This window comes from Eriocheir sinensis, chromosome 12 (genome assembly GCF_024679095.1).
Source record: "Eriocheir sinensis breed Jianghai 21 chromosome 12, ASM2467909v1, whole genome shotgun sequence".
NCBI classification, from domain to species: domain Eukaryota; kingdom Metazoa; phylum Arthropoda; class Malacostraca; order Decapoda; family Varunidae; genus Eriocheir; species Eriocheir sinensis.
Window position 1 is genome coordinate 16845667 of NC_066520.1, and position 27310 is coordinate 16872976.

A 27310-nucleotide genomic window follows, 5' to 3' on the forward strand; every position below is an offset into this window, starting at 1 on the left:
AAGAGATGGTGGGCTTAGGATGAGGGAAGGAGAAAGAAGTGGAGGGAGGGGAAAGGGAGAGAAAGATGGGGGTGTTAGGCTGAGGAAAGGAGGGAGGAAGATGTGGAGGGGAAGAAAAAGGGAGAGAAAGATGGTTGGTTTAGGGCGAGGAAAGAAGAAAGAAGTGGAGGTAGAGGGAAAAGGGAGGGAAAATGGGGGGGTTACGCCGAGGAAAGGAGGAGGGAGGAAGTGGAGGGGAGGGGAGGGCGGGTAGAGGAAAAAAAAAGATGGTCGGTTTAGGCTGAGGAAAGGAGAAAGAAGTTGAGGGGAAGGGAAAGGAAGAGAAAGATGGGGGGCTTAGGCCGAGGGAAGGAGGGAGGAAGATGTGGAGGGGCGAGGAAAGGGAGTGAAAGAAGAGAGGTTTATGCCGAGGAAAGGAGAAAGAAGTTGAGGGGAGGGGAAAAGGAAAGAAAAAGGGGGGGTTTAGGCCGAGGAAAGAAGGGAGGAAGAAGTGGGGGGGAGATGGAGATGATAGTGGCGGGGGTGGCAGGGACAGCAGGGTGCATCTCTCTCTCCTTAGGGTAGTCTTGGGAAAGGAAGGAAAATGGGGAAAGATGGAAAAAAAAGACCGGTTATGAATGCTATTGATGGTGGTGGTAGGGGTGGTAGGGACAGCAGGGTGCATCTCTCCTTAGGGTAGTCTTGGTAAAGGAAGGAAAAGGGAAGAAGAGCGAAAAAAGAGGGAGGATGTGAATGGTGGTGGTGGTGGTGGTAGGGACAGCAGGGTGCATCTCTCCTTAGGGTAGTCTTGGGAAAGGAAGGAAAAGGGAAAAAGAGAGGGAATATGAATGCTATATCGTAGAGGTAAGGGTGATGAAAAGAAGGGGAGAGAGTGAGGACAGAGAGGGTAGGACTAGGACATCATCTTGGTAGGCTTGGGAAAGGAGGAAAATGGGAAAAGAGGAAAAAGAGAGCGAATATAAATGCTAGTAGTGGTGAGGGTAGTGAGAGAGGGACATAGGGACACAAAGGGCATCATTTGGGTAAGCTTGGGAAAGGAGTGAGGGAGAGAGGGTGACTAAGGGGGTAGGGCATCACTTGGGTAGACTTGGGAACGGAAGGAAAATGGGGAAAAAGAGCGAGGTTATGAATACTTCTAGTGGTGAGGGAGAGAGAGCTAGGGAGGGGGACGACAAAGGGGGCAGGGACATCATTCTCTTTTTATTATCGACTACGCACTAACACCCCTAGCCCCCCCTCTGTCCCCCCTCCCCCCCAAGAGTTAAATGGCCCGGGTGGTGAGACTGAACCGTTTCTGTACCGGATTGAGGCAGCGAGTCGAACCTATTATTGCCCTTCGTTTAATGGATCCTCTCCGTAGCCGGCCGACCTTTTCCACCACCTCTTTTTCCCTTATGTAGTATTTTTTCCAGTCCAATCTTCCTGTTCCCCTTCCTTTTTTTGCCCTCTCTCCCTCTCTCTCTCTTTATCATCCGTTTCCTCCTCTTTACCCCCAATTGATGTCTTCCGATTCTTTCTCCTCCATCCTCTCCTCTCTTTCTTTTTCCCTCTCTTCTCCGTTGCTCCCTTCTCTTTTCCCTCTTTTCTTCCCTTTGAATTTCTTTTTTTCTCTTTTTTTCTCTCTCGTTGTCTGAGGTTGTGATTTTCTTGCCTCCTCTCTTTCTTCTCCTTTTCTTCTTCTTTTCTTCCTCTTACGTTCCATTTCTTTGTCTCTCCTCATTTCTTCTCTTTTTCTCCCTCTATCTGTCTGAGTTTCTGATGTTCTTTCTTCCTCGTTTTTTCTTCTCCTCTCATTTTCTTCTTTTTATTTTCCCTTCCTTTACTTTTATTCTCTTTTTCTCCCTCCATCTGTCTGAGTTTCTGATGTTCTTTCTTCCTCTTTCCTTCTTCTCCTCTCCTTTTCTTCCTTTTCTTTTCCCTTCCTTTGCCTTTTTTTTCTTTTTCTCCCTCCATCTGTCTGAGTTTGTATGTTCTTTCCTTCTCTTTCCTTCTTTTCCCAATTCGTCTCCTCCTCCTCCTCTTCCATTTTTTCCTAGTTTGCTTTTTGCTGATTCTTCTTCTTTTCTTCCTACGTCATAATTTTTCTTCCGGTCCTTATTCACTTTCTTGCTCATTACACTTCTTTGCGTTATCCAGACCGAATGTTTTCCTCTCGTTTCTCCTTTACGGCATTTTTCCCTCTCTTCCCGCCTTCCTCTCCTTCTCTCTGCCTCCTCCTCCTCCTCCTTCTCCTTGCCCTAGAAACCTTTACAGAATCTTATTTTTCCTCCCTTTCCTTCTGCTGCCCCTTCGCCATTCACTGCTATCCAAAACTTACTGCTTCCTCTTCCTTCTCTTCTCACAGCTATCCTTAACTGGTCGTCTTATTCTTACCCTCCTCCTCCTCCTCCTCCTCCTCCTCCTCCTCCTCCTCTTTAACTCTGCTCTCTTCCTCCATTTTCTTCTCTTACTATGTCTTTTTACCCTCCGCCTTCTTTTCTCTTTTCTTCTTTTTTTTTTTTACCTCTTCCATTCTTTCTTTCCACTCAAATTTTACTCGCTTTCTGCTTCTCGTCTTTCGTTCTTATTCTTTATTTTATTTTCCTTTTCTTCGCCGCCACTATACACACGTTTCCTTGACCTTGCGCAAGTCGCTTCACACGCCCTTACGTCGGACAGGCACAGGAAGGAAGGAAGGAAGGAAGGAAGGAAGGAAGAAAAAAGAGAAGAAAAACCTTGAACCTATTTCCGCCCATTTTCCCCCTCCCTCCAGTCCACCGTGACCCTTACAGCTGGCACAGTTACTGCAGAAGGTAGTTTGGGGGGTGATGGTTGAGTAAGGGATTTGGGAGCAGGAGGAGGAGGAGGAAGAGGAAGAGGAAGAGGAGGCGAAGGCGAAGGCAGCGAAGGTAGAATAGGTGAAGGAACAGAACTCTAGCTCCGTCCCTTTAAAATTGCTCTCTAGATAAGGTTAAAAACTACAGGTCCGTCGAAGCCTTGTAGATATAGAAGCGTGGAAAGGGAAGCAGAGGCAGAGACGGACCAGGAGGGAGCGAAGGCGGAGGAGGGACACACCAACTCTAGCTCCCTCCCTTTAAGTTTGCTCTCTAGGCCGGGTTAAAAATTAGGGGTCCCTCGTAGCCGTGTAGCCATAGCGCGCGGGGGAGGGCGGCGGAGGCGGAGGCAGGAGGCTGGTAATGGCAGCAGGGAAGGGATTTATCGTTGAAACAAAAGGCTCAATGGCCCGGGTATAATATAAACAAGTTGCCTTTCTTTCTACACTACTTTCTTATCCTTGTGTTTTTTCTTCGCTCTCCCTCCTTCCCTCTCTCTCGTTTTCTCTCTCTCCCTCGCACTCCAACGCTCTTTTTTCGCTTTTAAGTCTTTGAGTCAACTGTGCCTGTAAGCCAGTGGGTCATAGAAGGGGAATATGAGGGGGAGAGGAGGGGGAGGGAGAGAGGAGAGGGGGAAAGAAAGGGGTCAGTGTTAGGTGGGGTGGCGGGGAGGGGGAGTGTAGAGGGGGAGTGGAAGGGGTTATGGGGTTGGTGTTAGGGGGGGGTGAGGGTCGAGGGGTGAGGGGTGCAGTGGGTTGGTCAGTGTGAGCCAAGAGATAAAGGCTGATAAGAAGGCAGTAAATGTTTTATGTGTCCACTAGGCGTCATTTTAGCTCCTACATATTAGTTCGGTTTCTTTTTTATGATTATTTTCAATGCTCTTTTTCGAACTTTTTTTTTGGTGAGACTGAGGCGTTTTTCTTTGTTGCTCTTTTCATCTCTCTTGTTTTTTGTTTTGCTTCTTGGTTTTCTTTCCTCACTTTTTTTTTATCTTTCTCTTAAGTCCTTCATGTATTCGCATTTTATCTGTGCTTTTCTTTTTTTTCGTCTTATTTGTTTCGCTTTTTACTTTTTTCTCCTCTATTTTTATCTCTTTCTCTTCCTTCCTTCACGCGCTTTCTCCTTTTATCTATTCTTTTCTTTTTCTCGTCTCCGTAGCTTCGATTTTTTACTTTCGTTTCTTATTCATCTATTCTTTGTCTTCCTTCCTTCACGTGACTTTTCATATAATCTATTCTTTTGTTTTCTTCTATCTCTACTTTTTCCTGATACTTTCCTTTCTACGTTTACATCTTTCATCCTCTCTTTCATAACTATCATCATCATCTTCCTTTTCACCATCATCATCATCAACTTCTCTAAACATCCTTCCCACCATATCGGATTGGCAACCCGTCACCAGTGGCGTGCCCCAAGGTTCGGTCCTGGGGCCAACACTATTTATAATTTACGTGAACGACTTAGAAACTGATATCCTATCAAAAGTAGCCAAATTCGCCGACGACACCAAATTAGGAGGTACGGTAATGAACAGTCAAAGTTGTGAGAATATTCAATCAGACTTAATAAGACTTGCCGACTGGAGCGAAAAATGGCAAATGAGTTTTAACGTAGATAAATGTAAAGTAATGCACACAGGTGAAAAAAATCCTAACTTTAAATATCAGATTCAATGACATGAGCTCAGCGAAGTAAAACAAGAAAAAGATCTTGGTGTCATTATCAGTAACACTCTTAAAATGAGTGATCAATGTTCTGCAGCGAGTAAAAAAGCCAATATGATGTTAGGTTAATATCAAGAAACTTTGATTATAAATCACCCGAACTTATGAAGAGATTATATTTAGCATTTGTAAGACCACACCTAGAATACGCCGTTCAGTTCTGGTCACCGAACTATATCAAAGATCAAGTTTTGCTAGAAAGGATACATCGACGAGCAACCAAACAAATTCCAGCGCTCCAAAACTTGCCATATGACGAGCGTTTAAAGCGTTTAGATATGTTTTCCCTAAAAAAGCGAAGGATAAGAGGGGACTTAACTGAGGTGTTCAAAATCCTTAATGGATTCGACAACATTAAACCAGATAGTCTATTTCAGAGAGACACCAACACAATAACACGCAGCAACGGTATGAAGTTAAAGGGAAACCGATGTAACACATTGGTGCGCAAAAGTTTTTTCAAAAACAGAGTCGTCGATCACTGGAATAGACTCACACCGTTAGTAGTTAGCGCACAGAGTATCAATAGCTTCAAGTCTTCATTGGATAAGTACTTCAGGGATATAAAACTATACTGACCCTTCTTTGCATGTTTTCAGACAGACTGCAGCAAGACGTCAACCTAAATCCATATTATTCTCCCCCACAACCTAGATTGCAAGTAGCGTAAGTTAACAATAGAGTGAAGCAACAGTTAATGTCCGCATGACAGGTGGAGTGAGGTGTGGGTGCAGTAAGGTGACAGGTTACTGGTGCCGTGCCTAGTACCGCCGGTAAAACGAGGATCAAGCCTCCACCTGTGCCCCTGAAACTACACCTCACCCATCGTGAGTATCAGGGGGGACCCTGAGGCTGCCCTGTGTAGGCCACTTGTCTTCTTCCAGTCTCCTTGGGTTTCTGTGTTCTTATGTTCTTATGTAATGAAGTCATTTTCCCCCACAGCTTAGGTTACCAGTAGTGTAAGTTAAGGGTAGTAATTTCCTCTTATTTCTCTCTTTACTGTAAAATTTCCATGTCCCTTTCTTCCTTAAAGGTACATGGTGTTCTCTTCTAACTATTTCCTGCCGGCACGTTGCCGGAGGGAGAGGTGGGTGGGGAGGAGCCTTCATCTTTTTTGTCCTGTTCTACCACACGTAGATTACTAGTAGCAGCGGTAGTAAACAGACACCCTCGCCATAGACCGATAGGTCTTCTGGTGTCTGTTCTTCCTATGTATTCCTATGTATAACCACTCTCACCACCATTATCATTATCATCCCCACCACCACACTTCTCCATCAATCCCATTATAACCACCACTATAAGCATCCCCATTATCATTATTACTAGTATCCCCCGGCATCGTACATTTAATCAGGGCGGAGAACCAATTACCAAGAGAAGACCGCGCTGCCCTTGTATAACTGGCGGTCATTTAATGAGATACAAATTATTATGCAGCTCCCTCCTTCTCCTGCAAGTCGGAAAAGTGTTAACTCGCCCTGCCCTTCCATAACGCACGGAAAGTAGTCTCAAGAAGAAGCCGTGTTAAGGGGAACTTGGGCTAATGCTGAAGAAGTTTTATCCGTGCTGAACATTAGGTTAAATTACTCTGACAAGACCTAAGCTATGGGGATGAGTTATGTGGGGGTGGGTGGGGGTGTTCAGGGTGTGTGTGGGGAAAGGGAAAAGAAGGAGGGAGAGGAAAGGTAGGAAGGCGATGGAGCGGATGAGAGGATGAGATTCGAGGAGGGAGAGAGAAAGTATAATGTTATTTTGGTATTTTTTCCCTTTTCTATTTTTTTTATCTTGTTATTCTTTTTATCCAATTCTTCTTTCTCTGTTCGTCTCCTCCTCCTCCTCCTCCTCCTGCTCTTCTTCTTTTAATCCTCCTTTTCTTTATTTCACTGCCTCCTCCTCCTCATCTTTATCCTCTTTTATAATCTTTCACTCTTCTCTTCCTTTCCTTCACTTCTTTCTCCTTTCGTCTCCCCCTCTTACCCTTCTTATTCGTTCCCCTTTCCCTTTCCCTCCATCTTATAATCTTCTTTTTCTTTTCTCTTTCTCCTCTTACCCCCACCCTCACCACCATTACCACCTCCTCTTTCTTCTCCTTCTCCCAAACACTCACCACCACCAATACCACCTCTCTTGCCTCCCTCCTATTCCTCCCCTCCTCCTCCTTACCTCACACTCACCGCCATCACCACCTAATCCCCAGCACGCCACCCCACCACCAGCTAACGAGGGGATGACCTGGCAAACACCTTCTTTAACTAATCAATGCATAAAACGGCTCATCTATATGCATATGCAATATCTAATCAATGAATAATGCAATAAAACACGTTAAAAACAATTTCGCAGCGACCTCCCAGCCAGCACTACTTGACTTGACGAAATCCAATTAAGATGACGTGATATAATTTGCATGAGTTAGCGTAATGGCCCGACCCCGATACTCAATACTTGGTGATACAACGCCCGCTTAAAACACACGCACGCACGCACACACAAGAGAGGGGGATAGAGGGATGATAAAAAAGATCGAATTAAAACTGTTTCATTTTTTTCTCTCTTTTTTTTATTTTTTTCTATCTCTCTTCGCCTGATATAATTTATTGGCGCTACTGAGTAGCAATTAGTCCGGTAATTAATGCTTATAGAAATTCAATGAGGGCAGTTTTAATTCAGGATGCTTTTTTTTTTTCGTTCTTTTTCTCTTTTGGTTAGGTCGTTAAACTGATGAAACTTTGGACGAAAAAATCTTGTTGGGCGATTTGAAGCCTCCGAAGACCTCTTTTGCTTCGTTTCAATTAGAGAGAGCGAGAGAGAAAGGGAGAGCGAGAGCGAGAGAGAGAGAGAGAGAGAGAGAGAGAGAGAGAGAGAGAGAGAGACTGACTGACCCGAGAGATCTTTCCCCTATACAATATCAATTTTATGACTCTATCCAGACGCTAAAAATAATATGCGACTCCATAATGTCGAGATTTCTTGGCACGTGATTCATATTCAAGATTGATGAGGCGCAGGAGTACCTCAAGGCTGTGATGAATGGCCTCCTTTCTCTCCTTGACGTTTTGGGTATTATATGGATTGCAACTCTTAACTAATTCGTAAGATAAATGTACTTACCGATTTTAAAGAGAGTTGGAATCCTTACTTTAGATCCTTTGTTATTTTCAGTATTCCCTTTAAGTTAATCAAGACACTTCTCCAGCCGAAATTGACTCTCTTTTTTTGGCCTCTCGTTATATAGTTTCTTTATAGGAGTAGCACATAGCGGACTTTTTATTCTATTTGTTTTGTTTTTGCCTTTGAGCTGCTTTCTGTACTATAGAAAAACCGTACATATCCTAAAACTCGCATTAATGTTTTAGATATCTAGTAATTTTGGGATAAGTTTTTTATATCACTATTTTTTCCATTTCCTTTACTTTTTCCAAATTCTTATATTTTACCTCACTATTTTGGGGTATCTGAAAATTTATTAAAAATGCCTATTCTTTTTGTACCCTGTTTCGAGTTTGCTACAACAGTTTTTTTCTCTTCACTATAAGGCAAGGAATTTTTTATGAAGGTTTTGTCTGCTCTACGTCATTGGGGACGCTCATTAGGAAGGGTACAGGTAGACGCCGAGGGGGGGGGGGGGAGCCTTCCAGTCGGGAACGAAGGTTGGGGAGGAAGGGTAAGGAGGAGGGGGCGTCATATGGAAGGGAAGGGTGAAATTTGATCAAAGGCAAAATTTCGGGAAGATCAACATTTATTAACATTTGCCTTTCTTTCCCTGCACTGGGGCTAAGGTCGGTTCTCTAAGACACCTCCATCCCTCACGTCAACTATCTCCAAAGGCCACTAAGGAGATCAATCGGGTTCTTATGAGTGTTCTTTTAGATTCAAAGTATAGAAGAAGGGTCAGACTATCCTCAGAGTCATAAAACTACCTCTGGAAATGCCCGAAACTCCTACGAAAGCCTTGTCAAATATGTGTGTGTGTTTGGACGCCGAAATGTTTAAGAATATGGCCCTGTGACGAGCTCTCTCTCTCTCTCTCTCTCTCTCTCTCTCTCTCTCTCTCTCTCTCTCTCTCTCTCTCTCTCTCTCTCTCTCTCTCTCTCTCTCTCTCTCTCTCTCTCTCTCTCTCTCTCTCTCTCTCTCGCTTTGAAAGAAAAACACCATCAGAAAGCTATACCTTCCCAACCTCTTTCGGCCGGGCGTCGGGCTCGGGTCTAAACTTTGATGCTATTGTGTTATCAGAACTGCGATTACACGAGTTTGTTCGGCTCACCACAATCTCGGGCCGCCACTCACGTCTTGATAATGTTACCCCGAAGTTGCGTAGTGGGAGAGTTAGGCGAAGGCTGGCGGCGGTAACTTGTTCATTGCCGGCACACAGGGAAGATGATCGGAGGTTTGGCTGCGTGGCTGACTGAGACGGTGGGTGTGTGTGCGCGTGTGTGTGTGTGTGGCTGACTGGCTGATAGGTAAAGATTGACGCAACGGTATTGGCTAAACAGAGACGAATATAACAACTAATCAAAATACGATGCAACACGAATGTCTTACGAGAGTATGGAATGAGCCTTCACCTGATCATCAGAGTCAACGAACACCATTGTAATGGAAATCGAAATTGAAGTCGTTCGGCCGTACTGTTTACTCTGGGGGGGACGAGAGTCGCGTCGCATACAACGGTTCTGAGCCCGGCGTGGCGAGGCGGCGTGGGAGGAAGGGCCAGAATAAGCTTTGGGAACCGAGGCTTTAGACAGGACGCGAGAACATCCCCGCTTGTTGTTACGTGTCAAGGGAAGCAGGGCGAGAATGAAATTGTGTCCTGCAACCACTAGTACCCGAGACGCAGAGGGAGGAGGAGAACAGAGTGAGAGCAAGAGAGCGAGAGAGATAGCAACGAAGCGCCGTAACGAAGTGGAACAGAGGAACAGCAGACGGAAGCGCTGGGTCAGGCATCGGTCTTGCAGTAAACCACCGGTGACTGCCTCGGCCGCTCCAAGCGAGGTCGTGCATCTGTACAGGCCACGCTCACGCCCCAGGACAGCGCCGGCACCTGTATGTTTGACGCCTCGTTGCACCGGAGTCGCCGTGACTTAACTTAACAGTCCAGTGCTCGGTGTCTATCGAGCCTCCCGCCGTGAGCAGTAGCAGGAGCGCTGGAGACGGGGAAGGAAAGGGGAGCAGCTTCAAAGGGGAACGTCAACTGCATCCTACCCTTGATGTCAGCTCAACTTCGTTAGCATTAAGTTGAAGCGAAGGCAGCACCGTCAGTAGTGTGCGAGCGCTCGTATAGAATAAAGTTGCTGAGCCTTTTCATTGCAGCAGCACACGGCGGAATGAATAATACATTTGTTACGGCGAGTGAGCCCGGAGGCCACGGCCGGTTATTAAACACGTCAGGACAAGTCACCTACATGCCCGCTGGGGGATGAGGCGGACTGTCGGTGCGTAGCTTTCCCCTTAGAGTAAAGACAAAGACTGCCTACGGACTAAACAAACGCAAAAGTGTAAAATGAACTGGCTAACTGCACTCCACGAAAAGAAAAGTAAAGGCGATTTTCAAAGAAGCAAGAGATAGTTTGGTTCTCGAAGTGTCCTCTAATATTTCACTCCCAAACGAGTTAAAGTTGTAGGAAGGTGAGAACGAAAGGGAAGTAAGACCTTAGCGAGAAGGCGACAGGTAACACGAACTCCACGACCCACTCACCTTCCCCCAACCACACCTCCTCCTCCTCCTCCCTGTTCTCCTTTGGTCGTGTTATGATCTTTTAATGGAGCCGAGGCGATCCACGTCACACAAAAGTTATCGTTCCTAATACCTCATCAATCACAATAAGAAGCCAAACTGTCAAAGTCCACACAATTTCTCACTAGCATTTATAACATTCTTTTTCCTAATCTAATCGAAAAGTTTCCTCTATGGCAGTCTGGAAGTAGAGTCTGGGTCTAGGATATTTAACTCTTTTCTTCCCCTTTCATATAATATTGACGGAGGTGCGATGAACGTCTCCCCTGTGACCTTGGGAACTCTATCGCTCGAAGAAGAAGAAAGGAGTAAACGAAATGTTGTGCCAGCTGAGGAAATGGAGTTGAATCATTATTTATTTATTCTTCTGTACACTTATTACTCCCATTACTCCTCCTTATTTTCCTTCGTCTCTTTGTTAGCCTTTTTTCATCCTTTTTTTTCCTTCTCTTTCTTTTCCTTCCTCAAATCCTTTTCCTCCACCTTCTCTTCCTTTCCTGCTTCTCCCACTACTACAACTACTACTACTACTACTACTACTACTACTACTACTACTACTTCTAGCTCCACAATCACCACGAGCACACCTGTTATACCAACACTCCCACGAGAATTACCATTACTCACATTACATTCTTGATCTTATTCACTCGCTGTAACATAACTCTCACCTTCCACGCATATATATCGTAAATAACATCTCGGTGGAAGATAAATGGGCTCATACCTGGAATATTAATATGTTAGCATTCGAAATCGTATATGAAAAGATGAACATAGATTTATCATACGTAAGCTACAGTTAATCTTAATTTTGGGTACTTAGAACACACATTTGCAGCCCTTCTTGCTTTCTTTTTCTTTTCTTTCTCTGTCCTATGGCTACTTACAACGCACATATGCATCCCCATCCCTTTTTTTCCTGTCTAGTCTTTCTGAGTACTATGACTACTTACAACACACACAAGAAGTCCCCATCCCTTCTTTTTCTCTCTTTCTTTGTCCTGTGGTAGCTTACAACACACATGCAATCCTCATCCCTTTTTTCCTGTCTTTCTCTGTCCTACGGCTACTTTCAACACACACATGCAGCCCCGATCCCTTCTTCTCCTCTCCTTCTCCGTCCCATGGTGTCCCCGTGCTGCCCCCTCCCTTTACATTCCACATATAATCATTTGCGACACTTGGGTTGCCTCCGTCACGTCGTCCCCCACCGCCTAATCCCTCCTCGCACGACACTCTCTGTTAGCTTACTTTGACCCTCGGCTCGTGCACGGACCCGACGCTGCGTGACTTGCTGCAATAATTCAGTCCAGGTCTCTTCTTATAATCTCCGCAGTAAAACTCTTGCATGGAAATTCATAGCAAACTCAATTTTTTTTTTATTCACCCGCTTCGACGATAAAGACAGTTGCTTTAGTCCCTTTGTCTCGTTCCAAGAAGGATATCTTTTTAATCGAGCTCGGGAATTAAGAGCAAGGCAGCTTATTGCCTCAGACCGGGGATAAAACTGAGGACAAAAAAGTGCGCCTTGCAATTACCAGATCTCCCGTGGACCCTTTGTAAATAAACAAAGGAAAACCGGCCTTTTCATTGTCGTTGTGAAGAACGAGGAGGAGGCAGCAACTCGGGTCCCTTGGTAGGGGGGAGCCGAACTTTTATGTTGCTGTTTCATGCGCTTTGCTCTTCGCGGAAACAACGACTGAGCTTTGTGCATTTTCCGCTACATAAGAAATGGCGTTTGAACTCGCTTTTTCTTCCGGACCCAGCGCTGCGTTTGTCTTTCGGTTACCTTTGTGTTACGCTCTTCCGGGAATGTTTTTTGGGGCGTGACAACACACCCTCTACACGGACGCTGAGGTCACTTGCGATTCACCTTAAAGCCTAATATTGCAGCTTAGCTCTTGATGGACGAGGAATAACGTGACAAGGACGGGGGAGGAAGGCAGAGAAAACACATGCGTAGGGAAGTAACTTGTGAATTCTTAAACGGGCAAGAAGTGAGTCTAAGTAGCATTATGCTCTATAACACTGCATCTTTACACATTCACGACGTAATTTAAGAGGGACAGGCCGCTGCACGCCGGCCATTACCACGACGGCCAAGCACACACGTCACGACACCTTATACGTGTTAAAATGCTCGCAGCTTTTTCAAGGGTAATTAGGACGAGTTAAAGGGTTGCAATTACCTGTGAATTACCTTGTACCTTTACGGGTGATAACCTGTTGGTGGAGGTGCTGCTGTGAGGTAGTGGTGGTGGTGGTGAAAGTAGGGGTGAAGGGGTGGCGGTGATGAAGGTTGAGAAGGTGGTAGAGGTGGTAGTGGAGTAGTTTGTCGTGGTGGTGGGAATGGTGGTGGTAGTGGTGTTGGTAGTGGTGCTGGAAGTGCTGGTGTAAGTAGTGATGGTGGTAGAAGTAGTGGCAGTAAGTTACATCTTTCTAATGACAAAATAGAGCATATATATGGCCATCATAAAGGTGTTTTTTGTGAAAACTCATGAGTTATATATATCGAAACGTGGTGTTGTAAATCCTAAGACTTTTACAAAACTCAACTGTGAAGTTAAAATTTTGCTTAAAACAGAGCAGAAACGAATAGCTGCAAAATATACAGCTAACCATACAACTAAATATCATCTTATACTAAAAACACCTTACTATTCAGAACGGTAGAGGGAAAATGAAAGGAAAATCAGGTACGAACTCATCCCCTTCAAATGACAAATTACCTCGCTTCACTCCGGAAAATTTGCATGGATATCAAACTTGTCCCCACATAAAAATTACTTCCCGCGGCGGCAGGTGAGAAAATTGGAGGTAGGAAGGAGACACGGAGCTTGAGTGGCGGTGCGGATATGAACAGAAACTTGCCTTCCATCACCACATGTTACCAAAGACTGACTAGACCACATACTCCTCTATTTGTACTCCTTGGAAACCCTGATAAAAATACCGCTCTTAAGTGATTAACCTGAACTAACACTAGCTATCAAGGTTAAACTAAAAGTATATAAGCCAGTATAAGATGTGAGAAACTTGCTATGTGTGGAAGTGGTATAAAAGTGAAGGGAGTACGCGATCTATATGTATATGAGTGAGGAGGGCCGAGAGGGTACGCGTCGGTGATTGAGGTGCAGATAGATTATATAGGAAATCGATGGGATGCGGCCGGGATGTAGCAGCACAGATTGGTTGGCAAGAATCTAATGGTGTGTAAAAAGGAGCGCATACAACGGTGAAACAGACAAAACAATAGATAGACACACAGTTGGATAGACGGAGAGACTAGTACATTGATAGATAGAGGAAGAGAAAGATGAGTAAATAGATGCAGACAAATAGATAGACAGTCAGTTGGATAGACGGAGAGACTAGTACATTGATAGATAGAGGAAGAGAAAGATGAGTAAATAGATGCAGACAAATAGATAGACAGTCAGTTGGATAGACGGAGAGACTAGTAGATTGATAGACAGAGGAAAAGAGAGATAAATAAATATATGCAAACAACGGTGAGACGGGCAGACAAATAGATAGACAGTCAGTTGGATAGACGGAGTGTAGATTGATAGATAGATAAAGAGAAAGATGAATAGATATATGCAAACAACGGTGAGACGGGCAGACAAATAGATAGACAGGTAGTAGTATAAGAAGATAGACAAGTGGTTTGACAGATAGAGGAAGAAAAATACAGAAAATTAGATGCTTACAACAGTGGAATAGAGAGATAAATATATGTAGGGCGGCAGTGGGATAGATGGATAAAGAAGACAACTGATAAAGACAGACTGATACATAAATAGGGAAACAGACAGACAAATGGATAGGACGGTAAGGAGATAGAAAGACAGACACACAGACAGACAGACAAACAGATACATACATAGGTAAATAGACGGAATAATAGATAATCCAATGATAGAAAAACAAAACTCCGAATCAGCGCTAAAAGGAAGGTTAACGAGATACTTTCGTGATTCCTTAATTTCCGGGTCCGGGAGAACTCGCGATAACAACACAAATAAAGAAAAACAGACTCCGCGAAAATAGAAAAAAAAAAGAATATCAACCTAGCAGCGTCAGCACCGACCCTGTACCCGCGCCACTCCCTGCCACTTAGAGGTTCGCAAATGCCTTATAATCGAGCTGCAACGACCTCTCTCCACACCTAATCATGGCGCTGGAAAGGTATAGATAGGAAGGGTGACGGATGAGGGAATGAACACACGCACACGCACGCACAAACACACACACACACACACACACACACACACACACACACACACACACACACACACACACACACACACACACACACACACACACACACACACACACTATGCAAGGGAAGGTAAAGTCAGGGGAAGGTCAGGTGTGGTATAAATATCACCTATTGCCAAAAGAGAGGGAAGGAGAGAGAGAGAACGAGAGAGGAAGAGAGAAAATCCAAAGACGATATACAGACAAACAAACACACGGTCGTTGGAGAAGGAGACAAAGGTTGAAAAAAAATGCCGTGCCAGAAGGAACAGGAAGAAAAGACACTGTTTGCTTTGATATCTTTCATTTAATTTAATTTTACTTCATGTCAAAGCTAAGAATGACCGTTTAGATTACCCTCCATTTCATATTATTTCACTTCATTTCATTTGTGTACTTAGCATAATTTTCAGAATCGTATATGTTGGGTAAGGGGTCGGATTTCTAAGTCACTGATGGCACCTCTCATTGTCGCTGCCATAGAACATTCCCTTGAAGCCGAGCGTTCAGCCCCGGCTAGACTGGCCAGCCCGCTTCGTACCAATTCCCGCAGCGGACACAGCTCAGGCCCCCTCGCCCCCTCTCTTTCCTGGCTTTGTCCCCGCCACCGCCACCACCACACCCACCCCCGCCGTCGCCACTCGGAGGAACACCACACAACACCCAAAGCATTCCGTGACACGTTTGGCGGTTAAGTGTGGATGAGGGGGTGTTTTGTCATATTCCTATTATGCTATGTTTTCAACGGGTATGTTATTACTAAACACAAACACAAACACATACGCACAAACAAAACACACACACACACACACGGCATGCTTGGAATCGTTCGTGCGTGGAGGTGTTTTTAGCATGCGGGCGGGCAAGAACCTGCTTTGGTCTTGGCGTGAGGGGAAAGCGAACCACTTGTCGAAGACGGGGGCTGAAGGTGCGGAGCTAGGCAAGGGACGAGGAGGAGGAGGAGGTGGAGGAGCCTGTGTCAAGAGGGCTGAGTGGCTTGTCCAGGGGTTTTGGTTTTGGTACGGGGCACTTCTCTTCAGGGTACGAATAGACTTATCATTATACCGTCACCTCAGGAATAGATAAGGGGAGAGGGGAAGACGTTGTTTCTAGCTATGTCAAAGAACGTCGAAAAGGGTCGTGATGTCAATGCTTAAAATAGAACTAGAATAGAAAGCGTGTTTGTATTCCATCTGTATCTTTGGCCTTCAAACCTCGCTAGGGACACCACCACTATCGCCACCATCACCACCATTAACCCCCCCCCCCCCACCACCACCACCATCACTCTGGACCCTGACCCACGATTCTCTCGGCTCCCCGAATGTCAAAACTCTTTTTACAAACGTCCGTTAGAGAGCAAAAACAAAATCTATTTAAGTGAGTTCCGCATGGAAAAAAAAATATCACAGAGGTAAAAAATATATTCATATGTATGAATATGAAAACTGCGTGCGTGCGTGCGTGCGTGCGTGAGAGAGAGAGAGAGAGAGAGAGAGAGAGAGAGAGAGAGAGAGAGAGAGAGAGAGAGAGAGAGAGAGAGAGAGAGAGAGAGAGAGAGAGAGAGAGAGAGAGAGAGAGAGAGAGAGAGAGAGAGAGAGAACCAGTCAAAAAAAAAATAAACCCGTTAAGAAAGAAAGCGAAAGTGAGAGAGGACGAATTCACATAAAGAGGAACACGTAGAAGACATAACTATTTACGCGACTTATAATAACAATACTTCATAATACTCTAATGCTTGTTTTTACGGGGCGAGAGTTATTACATCTGCAGCGAGACAATTATATGGCATTTTTCTTCTTAATTAAGGTGATTAGCTGCCGAGACACAAAGACGAGAGGGAACAATGACAGTTTAAGTGTTGCCGCAAACAGACAGCGAAAAGAGAGAAGGGAAGGAGAAAGAGAGAACGAGAGGGAAAGAGGAGAAAATTCAAAGACGATATACAGACAAACAAACACACGGTCGTTGGAGAAAGAGACACAGGTTGAAAAAGAAATGCCGAGCCAGAAGGAACAGGACGAAAAGACACAAATTGGGCGGCGGACAGAGCGGAAAGGAGAGACGGAAACTGGAGAAGGGAGGACAGAAATAAGAGAACAAAGGTGGAAAGGAGAAACACGGCACTGGAAAAAATGATGCTGCAGAGGGAAAAGACGAGATTGCAAATAAACGAGAGGAAAACAGATGCAGGACTACAGAGAGATGGAACACGGCCACACGGGGAAAGACACTGAGAAAGAGAAGATAAATAAAGATGTAAAGGAAGAGAGCAAGAAGAGAAAGAAGGCGAGATTGGAAAGATGTGTAAGAAAAGCAGATACAAGACTACACAGAGACACGCAACACGGCCACACGGGGAAAGACACAGAGACAGAGACGATAAACAAAGATGTAAAGGAAGAGAGCAGGAGGAGAAAGAAGGCGAGATTAGAAAGATGTGTGAGAAAAACAGATGAAAGATTACACAGAGATGCAACAAAGCTACACAAACAAAAAGAGGGATAAACACGGAAAAGTGACCATAAATAAAGAAATGAAAAGAGAGACAGATGAGATTGCAAAGAAATGTGAGGAAAACAGACGCAGGACTACACAGAGATGCAACACAGCTACACAGATAAGAGAGAAAGACAGAAAACAGACGATAAAGAAAGAAATGAAGGAAAATCTAGCAGGAGAGAGGAAGACAGTAAGAAAGGGCAACAGGGAAGAGAGGGAGGGAGAGGCATAAAAAGGCAGTGTGGGAAAGGAGGAGAGGGAGGAAAGGGAGGGTGAATGAGAGAGGGAGAAAGAGAAAGAGGAGGAAGAAAGGACACAGACAGAGACAGGGAAGATAACAAGAGAGGAAGATAGCGAGAAAGACCAACAGGAAGAGAGAGAGAGGGAGACAAATAAAAGCAATGTTGGAATGAGGGAGAGAGGGAGGAAGAGTGAGTGAGAGAGAAAGGGAGAGAAAGAGAGAAAGAGGCGGAGGGAAGGACAGAGACAGAGACAGGTAAGATAGACAGGTGAAGATCGATAGAGGCTGCCGAACTTGACCTGTGAGGGAGCTCATTTGAAGGTGATCGTGTGTTACCTCGCTGGCCCTCCCCCTTTCTCTTCCCCTTCCTTTGCTTTCCCTTCTCTCCCCTCTTCCTTTTCCTCTCCCCCTTTCCTTCTCTCAACCCTTCCTCTTTCCCTTCCTCTTTCCTCTTCTTCTTCTTCTTCTTCTTCTTTCCTTCGCTTCCTCTTCCCTCCCCCTTCCTCTTCCTTTCCCTTTCTCTCCCCCTTCCCCTTCCCTCCCCTTCCCTCTTAATTTTCCTCTTTCCTTCTCTTTCTCTTCCATTCCCTTTCCTTCTCTTCTCTTCCCTTTCCTTTCTTTTCCTCCCTTTTCTCTTTCTTGTATGTTTCCTTCTTGCCCTTCTTCTTTTTCCCCTTTCCTTGCTTCCCTCCCTCTCCGTTTCTTTCTCCTTTTTTCCTTTCCCTTATTTCCTCCCCTTCCTTTCCCTCCCTCGTACGTTCACTCCCTTCCCCTCTTCTATTCCCTTCCTCGTATATTTCTTCATTGGCTTTTTTCATCCCCTCTCCCTTCCTTTTCTCTCCCCCCTTCCCTTCTCTCCCTCGTATGTTCTCCCTCTGGCCTTCTTTTTCCCCCTCTTTTCTTCTTTTTCTTTCATCTTTTCTCTTCCATTCATTCATCCCTTTCCTTTATCTATCAAAGTGTGTGTTCTCTCTTTGGCCTCGCCCCTTTGTCCCTTCCTTTTCCTTCCCTTCCTCCAAACCTATTCCTTTTCTGGCACTCTCCCCCCTTCTCCCTTCCCTTCCCTCCCGTCACTCCCAATCAATCGTATGTTTGCTTTGTGGTCATCTTCCTTCCCCCCTCCTTCCCTTCCCTACCTTTCCTCCGTCCCCTCCTCCTCCTCCTCCTCCTCCATCCCCTTCCGTGCCCTTCTCTTCCATACTGTCCTTCAATCTTCCCCCTTTTCCATTTTCTTTCATGTAATTGGCTTCGTATTCTTTTTCATGGCTTTTTCTCTTTTCTTTAACTACTACTTCTTCTGCTTCCTCCTCCTCCTCCTCCTCCTCCTCCTCTTTTTGCATTCATCTCTCTCTTCATTTTGTTGGTCCTCTCACTCACTGAAAGACTAAATTCACTTGCGACTTTCTTATTCTCCTTCCTATGAATTATTCTGCAAAAAGAAGAAAGGAAGAGGAGGAGGAGGAGGAGGACAAAAAAAAAATATGCTGATAATTAAAAGCATGATGAGGGAAGAGGAGAATAAGGAGGAGGAGGAGGCGCAGAGGAGGAGAGGAGGAGGAGGAAAAGTAGTAGTTGAGAAAAGAAGTGGAGGAGAGGACTAAAATTGGAGGAGCACGATACTTAACAAAGAGGAGGAGGAGGAGGAGGAGGAGGAGGAGGAGGAGGCTGAGGAGGAAGAAGAAGAAGAAGAAGAAGAAGAAGAGGTCTAGCAAAAGGAAAAAGAAGAGGTAATAAGAAAGGAGAAGTTAAGAACGATATAAATTGGAAGGAGACATAAATCGAAGAATGGAATGGAAGAGAGAAAGGATAAGGATGATTGGAAACGGGAAAAAAAGGGAAGGAAAAAAGGAAAAAGAAAATGGAAGGGAGGAGAAAGACCAGCGATTAAGAGAGGAAGAAGGGAGAGACTGATGATGGGAAGGGATTGAGGAAGGAAGACAAAAAGGAGCTTGAAGAGAAATGGAGGAGGAGGAGGAGGAGGAGGAGGAGGAAAAGAGTGATAGGAGACGAGAAAGATGACTAAAGGAGAAGAAAAGAGGAAAAAAAGAGGAGGAAGAGGAGGAACAGGAAACGAGGAGAGAGGTTAGATAGAAAAGGAGAAAGAAGAGGAGAAGGAGGAGGAGGAGGAGGAGGAGGAGGAGATAGAAGAAAAGGGGTAGAAGACGAGAAAGATGCCTAAAGGAGAAGAAAAGAAGAAAAAAAGAGGTGGAAGAGGATAAGCAGGGGACGAGGAGAGAGGTTAGATAGAAGAGGAGAAGGAGGAGGAAGAGGAGGAGGAGGAGGAGGAGGAGGAGGAGGAGGTCTTGTTAGTACTAATTGCTCTCCCTCTCTATGTCACTTTCCTCTCCACGGCTTGACTTTCCTCCAACTCTCCTCCTCCCTCCTCCCTTCTTCTCTCCACCCCCCTTCACTGATCTCTACTTTCCTCCACACGGTCACGTACTATCTCCTCCTTCTCCTCCATCTCCACCTTCATCCACGTTTCCCCTTCCATTATCTCATTGTTTCCTCCTCCTCCTCCTCCTCATACTCCTCTTTTTTTTCTTCCTCCTGTAGCCCTCAACTTTCCTCCTCTTCTTCCGCACAAATTTCCTCCCTTGCACTACTTTCCTCCACTCTCCCTACTTACCTACCTCTCACGCCGGACTTTCCTCCTCTTCTTCCTTCCTTCCTTCTTCTACTCTCCTCTCCTCTTGATCGTCATTTCTGAAAAGAGCAAAGTAAAAAACTCTCCTCCGCTCCCTTTTTTTTGGAGGTGATAAAAATGATAATGAAGAGAGAGAGAGAGAGAGAGAGAGAGAGAGAGAGAGAGAGAGAGAGAGAGAGAGAGAGAGAGAGAGAGAGAGAGAGAGAGAGAGAGAGAGAGAGAGAGAGAGAGAGAGAGAGAGAGAGAGAGAGAGAGAGAGAGAGAGAGAGAGAGAGAGAGAGAAAGACACAGACAAGCAAACAGTCATAGGTATTTACATTAAACGTCTAAAATAAATAAAAACATATTGCATGGACACCAGAGTTCAAAATAAGTCACCTGTTAATTTAAATATAGGGAAATCAAGCCACACATTATAAAAGCACACATTAAGAAAACACACTAATTAAGAAAACGAAGATAAAAATAACATACCTTTCTTATTTCATTCTTATTTCCCTCTCTATCTATTCCTCCAGTATCAGGTCTTCTACTAAAAAAACAACATACCTTTCTCATTTCATTCTTATTTCTCTATCCATCTATTCCATCCATCTTCTTCTGCTAAAAAAAAGACTCCCTATCTCTGATCCATTCACGGCTTTGGCTGATGTTGTGGAGGAAAGGACGGGGGCAGTTTTTGATTTGCTCTCAGTCTTAAAGGGAATCACTGAAGGTGGGAGATTATAAACACTTTTGCGGCATCATTGGTGTGTGGTGAAAGCGAGAGTGAGAGAGAGAGAGAGAGAGAGAGAGAGAGAGAGAGAGAGAATGAGTTATCACATGTAATCAGCTTTCTTCCTCTTTCTTTCTCCTCCCTCCCTCTCCCTTCCTTCCTCCTCCTCCTCCTCCTCCTCCTCCTCCTCCCACACCATCATCATCATCCTTGCGGCCCTAGTATACAGGCCTCCCCTCTCCCTTCCTCCTCCTTCTTCTTTCTTCCCCTCCCCCTCCTACCACCTTCCCCTCCCACTTCCTTCTCCTCTTCTCTCCTCCTTCCCCCCTCTTCCCCTCCGCAGGACCCTCACGCTAAGCCAAACACAGGGAATTAACTATTTTTCCCCTTAATGAAGACTCCCGCCGAGGCTAGTCAGTTCTTTTGCAAGGTTTTAATGCCCAGATATTTTTCCTCTAATTAAGGTTTTCTCAAGTCTACCCAGTTTTCTGTCCTCTCCTTCGTCTAATTCAACTACCTCGGAAAGAAAGGAAGAAAGTGCGGAAGAAAGAAAGCAGGTCGTGAGGTGTTTCTGTAGTAAGTGAAATCTATATTACTATCCCCGTAGAGTTTTTGTGTTTAAGTATATTTCGTTCGAGTTAAGTTTACCATAAAAGTAGTGATTCGTTTCAAGCAATCCATTTTCCATAGCTAGTTCCCGTTTTCTTTTCCATTATAAGATTACACGGTGCTCCTTAAGTCTGAGGACTCTTTCCTAACTAAAATGAAATAATTAGAACCGTATCCGCTTTTAAACTGGGATGAACATTCATTTCGAACAATCCGTTTTTCTTTTCTAGCTCCCATTTTCTTTTTCTATCCTTAAATTCCACGATATTCTTAAATCTGGGGTCTCTTCCCTAACTTGAATGAACAAAGAATTAGTATCGTATCCCCTTTTAAACTGGGTTCTTACATTCATTTCAGGCAATCCGTTTTCCTTAACTTGTCCCCATTTTCTTTTCCACTCAAGGACTCCACAGTATTCTTTAAGTCTACGATTTCTTCCCTAACTAGAATGAACGAAGAAATAGCAACCGATCCGCTTTTAAACTGGGCTCTCCTTTCGTTTCAAGCAATCCGTTTTCTCTAGTTCCCATTTTCCTTTCCATCCTAATATTCCACGATGTTCCTAAGGTCTGAGGATTCTCTCTAACTAAAATGAAAGAAAAATTAGAACTGTATCGCCTTTAAACTGGGGTCTACATTACCAACTCAATTGCTTCATAAAGTTTCGCTATCCGCCGCGTTACAATGAAGCGATATTGCAGCACGGCAGTAATGTGCGTGACCAATGCGTGGCGGCTCTCTCGGTGTCACGTTCCTTACCTTCATTGACAGGACGGGCAGAAAAATACACCTGGGGCCCCGTAAGAACGAACACACGCACGGAGCCACTCTCTCTTTCCTTCAAGGGTATAGCAAGAAGAGGAAGTGGGTTACTGGAGCAGGCATACAGTAGAGGGAAGAAGAAAGACAGTATAGAAGTGTACAGTTGTATGGTATAGGTGCCCCCGTATTAACGAACACAGGGACGCAGGCAGTTTTTCTTTCATTCAAGGGTATAGTAAAGATAGGAAGTTGGTTAATGAAGAAGGTACAATAAGGGGAAGAGGAAAGACAATAGGAGTGTTTACTTGTATGCTGTATGTTTGTTAATTTTTCTCCCCCCCCCCCCCCACCACACACACAGGTACTTTCATTTTAATCAAGGTATTGCAAGAGTAGGAAGAAGGGTAATGGAGAAGGTGCAATTCAGTACAAGGAAGAGTTGGGACAGCAGGAGTATATAGTTGTATGGTGTAGCTTTGTTAGCCTTTCTCTTGTCACTGTCTTACACATAGATGCCTTAAGTACAGTAAAGGGGAGGGAGGCGAAGGACATGAGTGTATAGTTGTATGGTGAAGGTTCGTTAGTCTTTCTCTCCCCCTCCCTTCACTCATCCACACACTTCCTTCCCATTCCTTCACTATCCACGCTTCTTTCTCCCTTTCCTCCTTCCTTCTATCCCTCCTCTTCCCCCTCCTCCCATTAGACATTCCACCACTTTACTCTTTACGTCCATCCTCAACACTATAAAACATTGGGCTTCGATCTTCCATTTCCTCTTCGTTATTTTTTGTGCTACCATCCTCACTTTTCATTCCTCTGTACAGTATTCTCTCTCTGTCACCCAATCTTTCTATCCCTCTTTCTCTTTCTCTATTCGTTTTTTCCTCTTCCCGCTACAAACTTCGATTTCCTCTTCGTTATTTTTTTTGCTACCATCCAGACTCGTCCCCCTTTTCCCCTCGTCCCTCTGATCCTCACTTTTCCTCCCCTGTACAGTACTCTCTCTGTCACCCAATCTTTGAATCCCTCTTTCTCTCTTTCTCTATTCGTTCTTTCCTCTTTCTGCTACAAACTCCGTCTCTTTCCCTATCTGGGGCGCTCACTTCATATTTGGTGTGTCGTTCACTTTAGCCACTTTCACATTCTAGCGATCCCAGTACTGCCCTTACTTTTTTCTCTCTCCCCCCCGACTCCTCCTCTTTCCCTTCTTCCACTCTCTTACCTCTGATCCTACTGCCCCATCCTACGACCTAGTTTTTTTAGTAGCTTCCTTCTCCTCCCTTTCCAAGTACAGCCCTTCCTCCGGTCCCTCTACCCCATCGCACCCCACTGCTGCTTCGGCCTTTCCTCCGCCTCTCCCAGTCCCGTCTTTTCCTCTTCCCTCCCTCTACCCCCATCACTCCTCACTACTGCTCTGTCCCTCCCTCTGCCTCTCTCCTATCCCTTCCCTTCCTGTACCCCATCACACACCCCACTCCTGCTCCATCCCTTCCTCAGCCTCTCCCCCATCCTGTCCCTTCCTCTCCAGCCTCCCATCGCGATAGACTCAAGCAGACACACTAAACCTCTCCCCGATAAAGCTGCCTCCTGATATATAATGTAAATTTTATAGCAAACAATCTACATACTTATGACTGTGTGGGTCCCGCGCGCAGGCACACAAAGAGCCGTCTGAGGGGAGCGCCGCCCCCTGCTTAATATCACACTCAGAAGGCGACCCCGTAAAACTGAATACTTTGAGCTTAATGCAGCGTGAAAAAAAGTCCTAATGAGTGAAGGTTTTTCAAAGATGAGGGCGTGAGAGAGGCTGGCTACCCGAGGAGGAGGAGGAGGAGGAGGACGATGACGAGGAGGAGGTGGTGGTGGTGGTACTGGTAGTGGTAGTGGTGGTGCAGAGGGGACACAGTTAAGGGAGGAAGGAAGGCAGGAAGGAAGGAAGGAAGGAAAAAAAGAGAAAAAGAGAGAGGGGAGAAAAAAGAAAGTCAGAGGTTTGGGTCGTTGTTGTTGACTGAAAGGGACACTGACTAAAAGAGGAAAACCGTCGCCTAGAAAAGAGAAGAAACTAGATCCTACACGGGGAGCTAACCAAAAAAAAACTTAAGACAACTACGACAGACCAGCCAGGAGAACAGTGGGAGATTACCTGGCTGGAAGAGGGCGTACAGGTAAGCTAGAAAGGGCGAGGAACAGGGTCAAATAAAAGTCCCGATAGGTAGGAGGAGGAAGTTAATTCTACGTGAGGTGGTAAATAAAAATCTTGAGACGTCTACGAGAGAGCGAGAAGAGGGTCAGGCGAGGCTTACCTGGCTGGAAGGTTGTACAGGTGAACGAGGAGAAGGAGGAGGAGGGAAGGTACGTGATGGAGGTGGTCGAGTAGGAGGGTGGATAGGGTACAGGAAGAGGAGGTAGAGGAAGAGGAGGAAGAGGAGGAGGAGGAGAAGGGGAAGAGGACAGCCGGCAATTAACGTGCTTGGAGACACATAAATAAAAGGAGGTAGGCGTGAGGAGGAGGAGGAGGAGGAGAAGGAGGAGGAGGAGGAGGAGGAGGACGAGCAGGAGGAGGAGGAGGAGGAGGAGGAGGAGGAGGAGGAGGAGGAGGAGGACAAGGGAAGGTCGTTGTTGGAATGAGCAAGGGTGAAACTCTGACTGAAACATGAGTGAGAGAGGGAAGAAAAATAAAGGGAAGACGAAACTGTTGCATAATAATAATAATAATAATAATAATAATAATAATAATAATAATAATAATTATAATAATAATAATAATAATAATAATAATAATAATAATAATAATAATAATAATAATAATAATAATAATAATAATAATAATAATAATAATAATAATAATAATAATAATGTTCAGAATGTAATAAGAAGTCTCAACGGTATGAGGCTTAATGCTTTTTCCTTAGATACGAAATTCCTCTAGAAAATAACATATTTAGAGAGAGAGAGAGAGAGAGAGAGAGAGAGAGAGAGAGAGAGAGAGAGAGAGAGAGAGACACAGAGAGAGAGAGAGAGAGAGAGAGAGAGAGAGAGAGAGAGAGAGAGAGAGAGAGAGAGAGAGAGAGAGAGAGAGAGAGAGAGAGAGAGAGAGAGAGAGAGAGAGAGAGAGAGAGAGAGAGAGAAAATATAAACAAAATAGACTGTAAAACTATGGGCGATAAAAATAGTTTAGTTTGCGACGAGAAATAAAAAAAATGATAATAATAAAAGAGGCAACACACACACACACACACACACACACACACACACACACACACACACACACACACACACACACACACACACACACACACACTCACATACAACCCCCTCCTACACTAGTAAGTAAACGGTATAACTTTAAACGGGGGGGAAAAATAGTCTTCATATTGAGGCTACAACTTTCTTCTTTGTTTCAGCTCGAGGTGATGTGGACTTTGGAAAACTGCACTTAACTTGTGACTCACGCCTCGCTAAAGTGGTTACGGAACTAAAGTGGATCAAACAAAAGTGCACCAAACATTCCACTTCTTCTTATTATTCCAGAGTTCACACGCGAGAGAAAGAGAGAGAGGAAGAGAGCAAGAGAGTGAGAGAGAGAGCAGGAGTCGAGGAGAGAGTTGAGAGTGGTTAACGATGAATATTTGTTATAGATGTGGAGAAAAATCATCGAGGTGGAAATAACTCCGTCGGAAAATTCAAGGACGACGAAGCTGCTGATATTGCGAGTGTGTAGCCGCGGAGTGAGGAATAAACCAAGTGAGAGAGAGAGGGAGAGGGAGAGAGAACGAAAGAGAGAGAAGAAAAGAGGAGTGGGTCTGGAAGTGAGGCATCGAGGAAAACATCTGAATAACGACTCAAGAATATAGATAACGAACGCTCTCCAACCCAGACCCAAACCTTAAATATATATATATAAATACAGACGCGTGTTATGTGACCGAGTACGACCAGGAACGATTATAACGAGTTACTAGAAGAAAAAATGAAGTGATTAATATACAGATGACCAACATAGCAGACCGAACTACTGGCAAAACTAAAGGCTGAAAAGGTAATACAAACATCGAAACAGAAAAAAAAGAAAATACAGAGAATATTCTGTTATAAACATCATATTTCACAAACCGTACTTCCAAAACTGCAAGGAACTATGTAACTTTCTTCGAACACCATAACAACGACCTAGAACCAACATCTCTCGAAACAAAATCACAGAGAATAACATATAACCAACATCACAGGTCAACATACCCTTAACATCGAGTGATTCTCCCAACCAACTTCAAGGTCTGACAACATCGTCATCCTAAGCAACACCTCCAAACATCGCAGCGCAACATACAGTCAACATTGGGGCGGGGATCAGCGGGCGGGATGTGGCGGCAGGAGTCAGGGCAAGGAGGAAGAATGTGGACGTGGGCGTGGGTGTGGGTGCTGTTCTCCTCTCTGCTTCTCCTGCCCCACCCCGCCGCCCCCCGCCCGGACCCGCCTTCTCCAAGCCCACCCCGACGCCCTTTCAGCTCCGGCAAGGAAGATGACTGGGGTGAGTACTGTCAATATTAATCTTTCTAACAAGTTATCTCTTCGAACGCTTTTCCATCTTTCTGGTTCCAGGTGGTGTGTGTGTGTGTGTGTGTGTGTGTGTGTGTGTGTGTGTGTGTGTGTGTGTGTGTGTGTGTGTGTGTGTGTGTGTGTGTGTGTGTGTGTGTGTGTGTGTGTTCATCGGCGATTAAATAGTGACTGCCGCTTCTACACATTCGCTGTTTGTGTCTATCTTCTTTATCTTCTTTCAGTGGAGTTTTAAGTGCTTAGTGCGAAGTTCTCTCTCTCTCTCTCTCTCTCTCTCTCTCTCTCTCTCTCTCTCTCTCTCTCTCTCTCTCTCTCTCTCTCTCTCAAGGACAACGATGCAATATTTCCTCTCCATAACAGGGTAGTTGGATGTCACGTAAAATGTACCGTGTAATTGTAGCCTTATGTCTCCGGCGATACTGCGCGATCAAAAGCCATCACGAGAACGACTTAGGTGATGATCCCTTGCGCAATAAACCGTGTGATGAAAGGCTGCCAAGGCTAAGCGTGTTCTGCCCCGAGTAAGGCTTGCCATAGACGAACAAAATGATTGGACTCTATATGATATGTGGATATAAGTCAGAATCAATTAGAGATGTGGATTTAGAGATGATCGCTTGCGCAGTTAGCTGAATAATGAAAGGCTGTCAGGGATAAGCGTGTTACCCCTCTCGAGTAAACTTTAACGTGTGTGAAAGAAATGACTGGACTGTATGTATGACCTGACGATGTAAAGA

The 27310-nt window shown here is 44.9% G+C and overlaps 1 protein-coding gene across 1 annotated transcript in view; it reads left to right on the forward strand.

Moving 5' to 3' along the window:
* LOC126997508 (uncharacterized) overlaps nucleotides 1-27310 on the forward strand; it is a 219800-nt gene that overhangs the window by 14884 nt on the left and 177606 nt on the right. The window contains exon 2 of the mRNA XM_050858631.1: nucleotides 25421-26547. Within this exon, the coding sequence (XP_050714588.1) occupies nucleotides 26379-26547 (169 nt within the window). The 5' untranslated portion in view covers nucleotides 25421-26378. The remainder of the gene's footprint in view (nucleotides 1-25420; nucleotides 26548-27310) is intronic.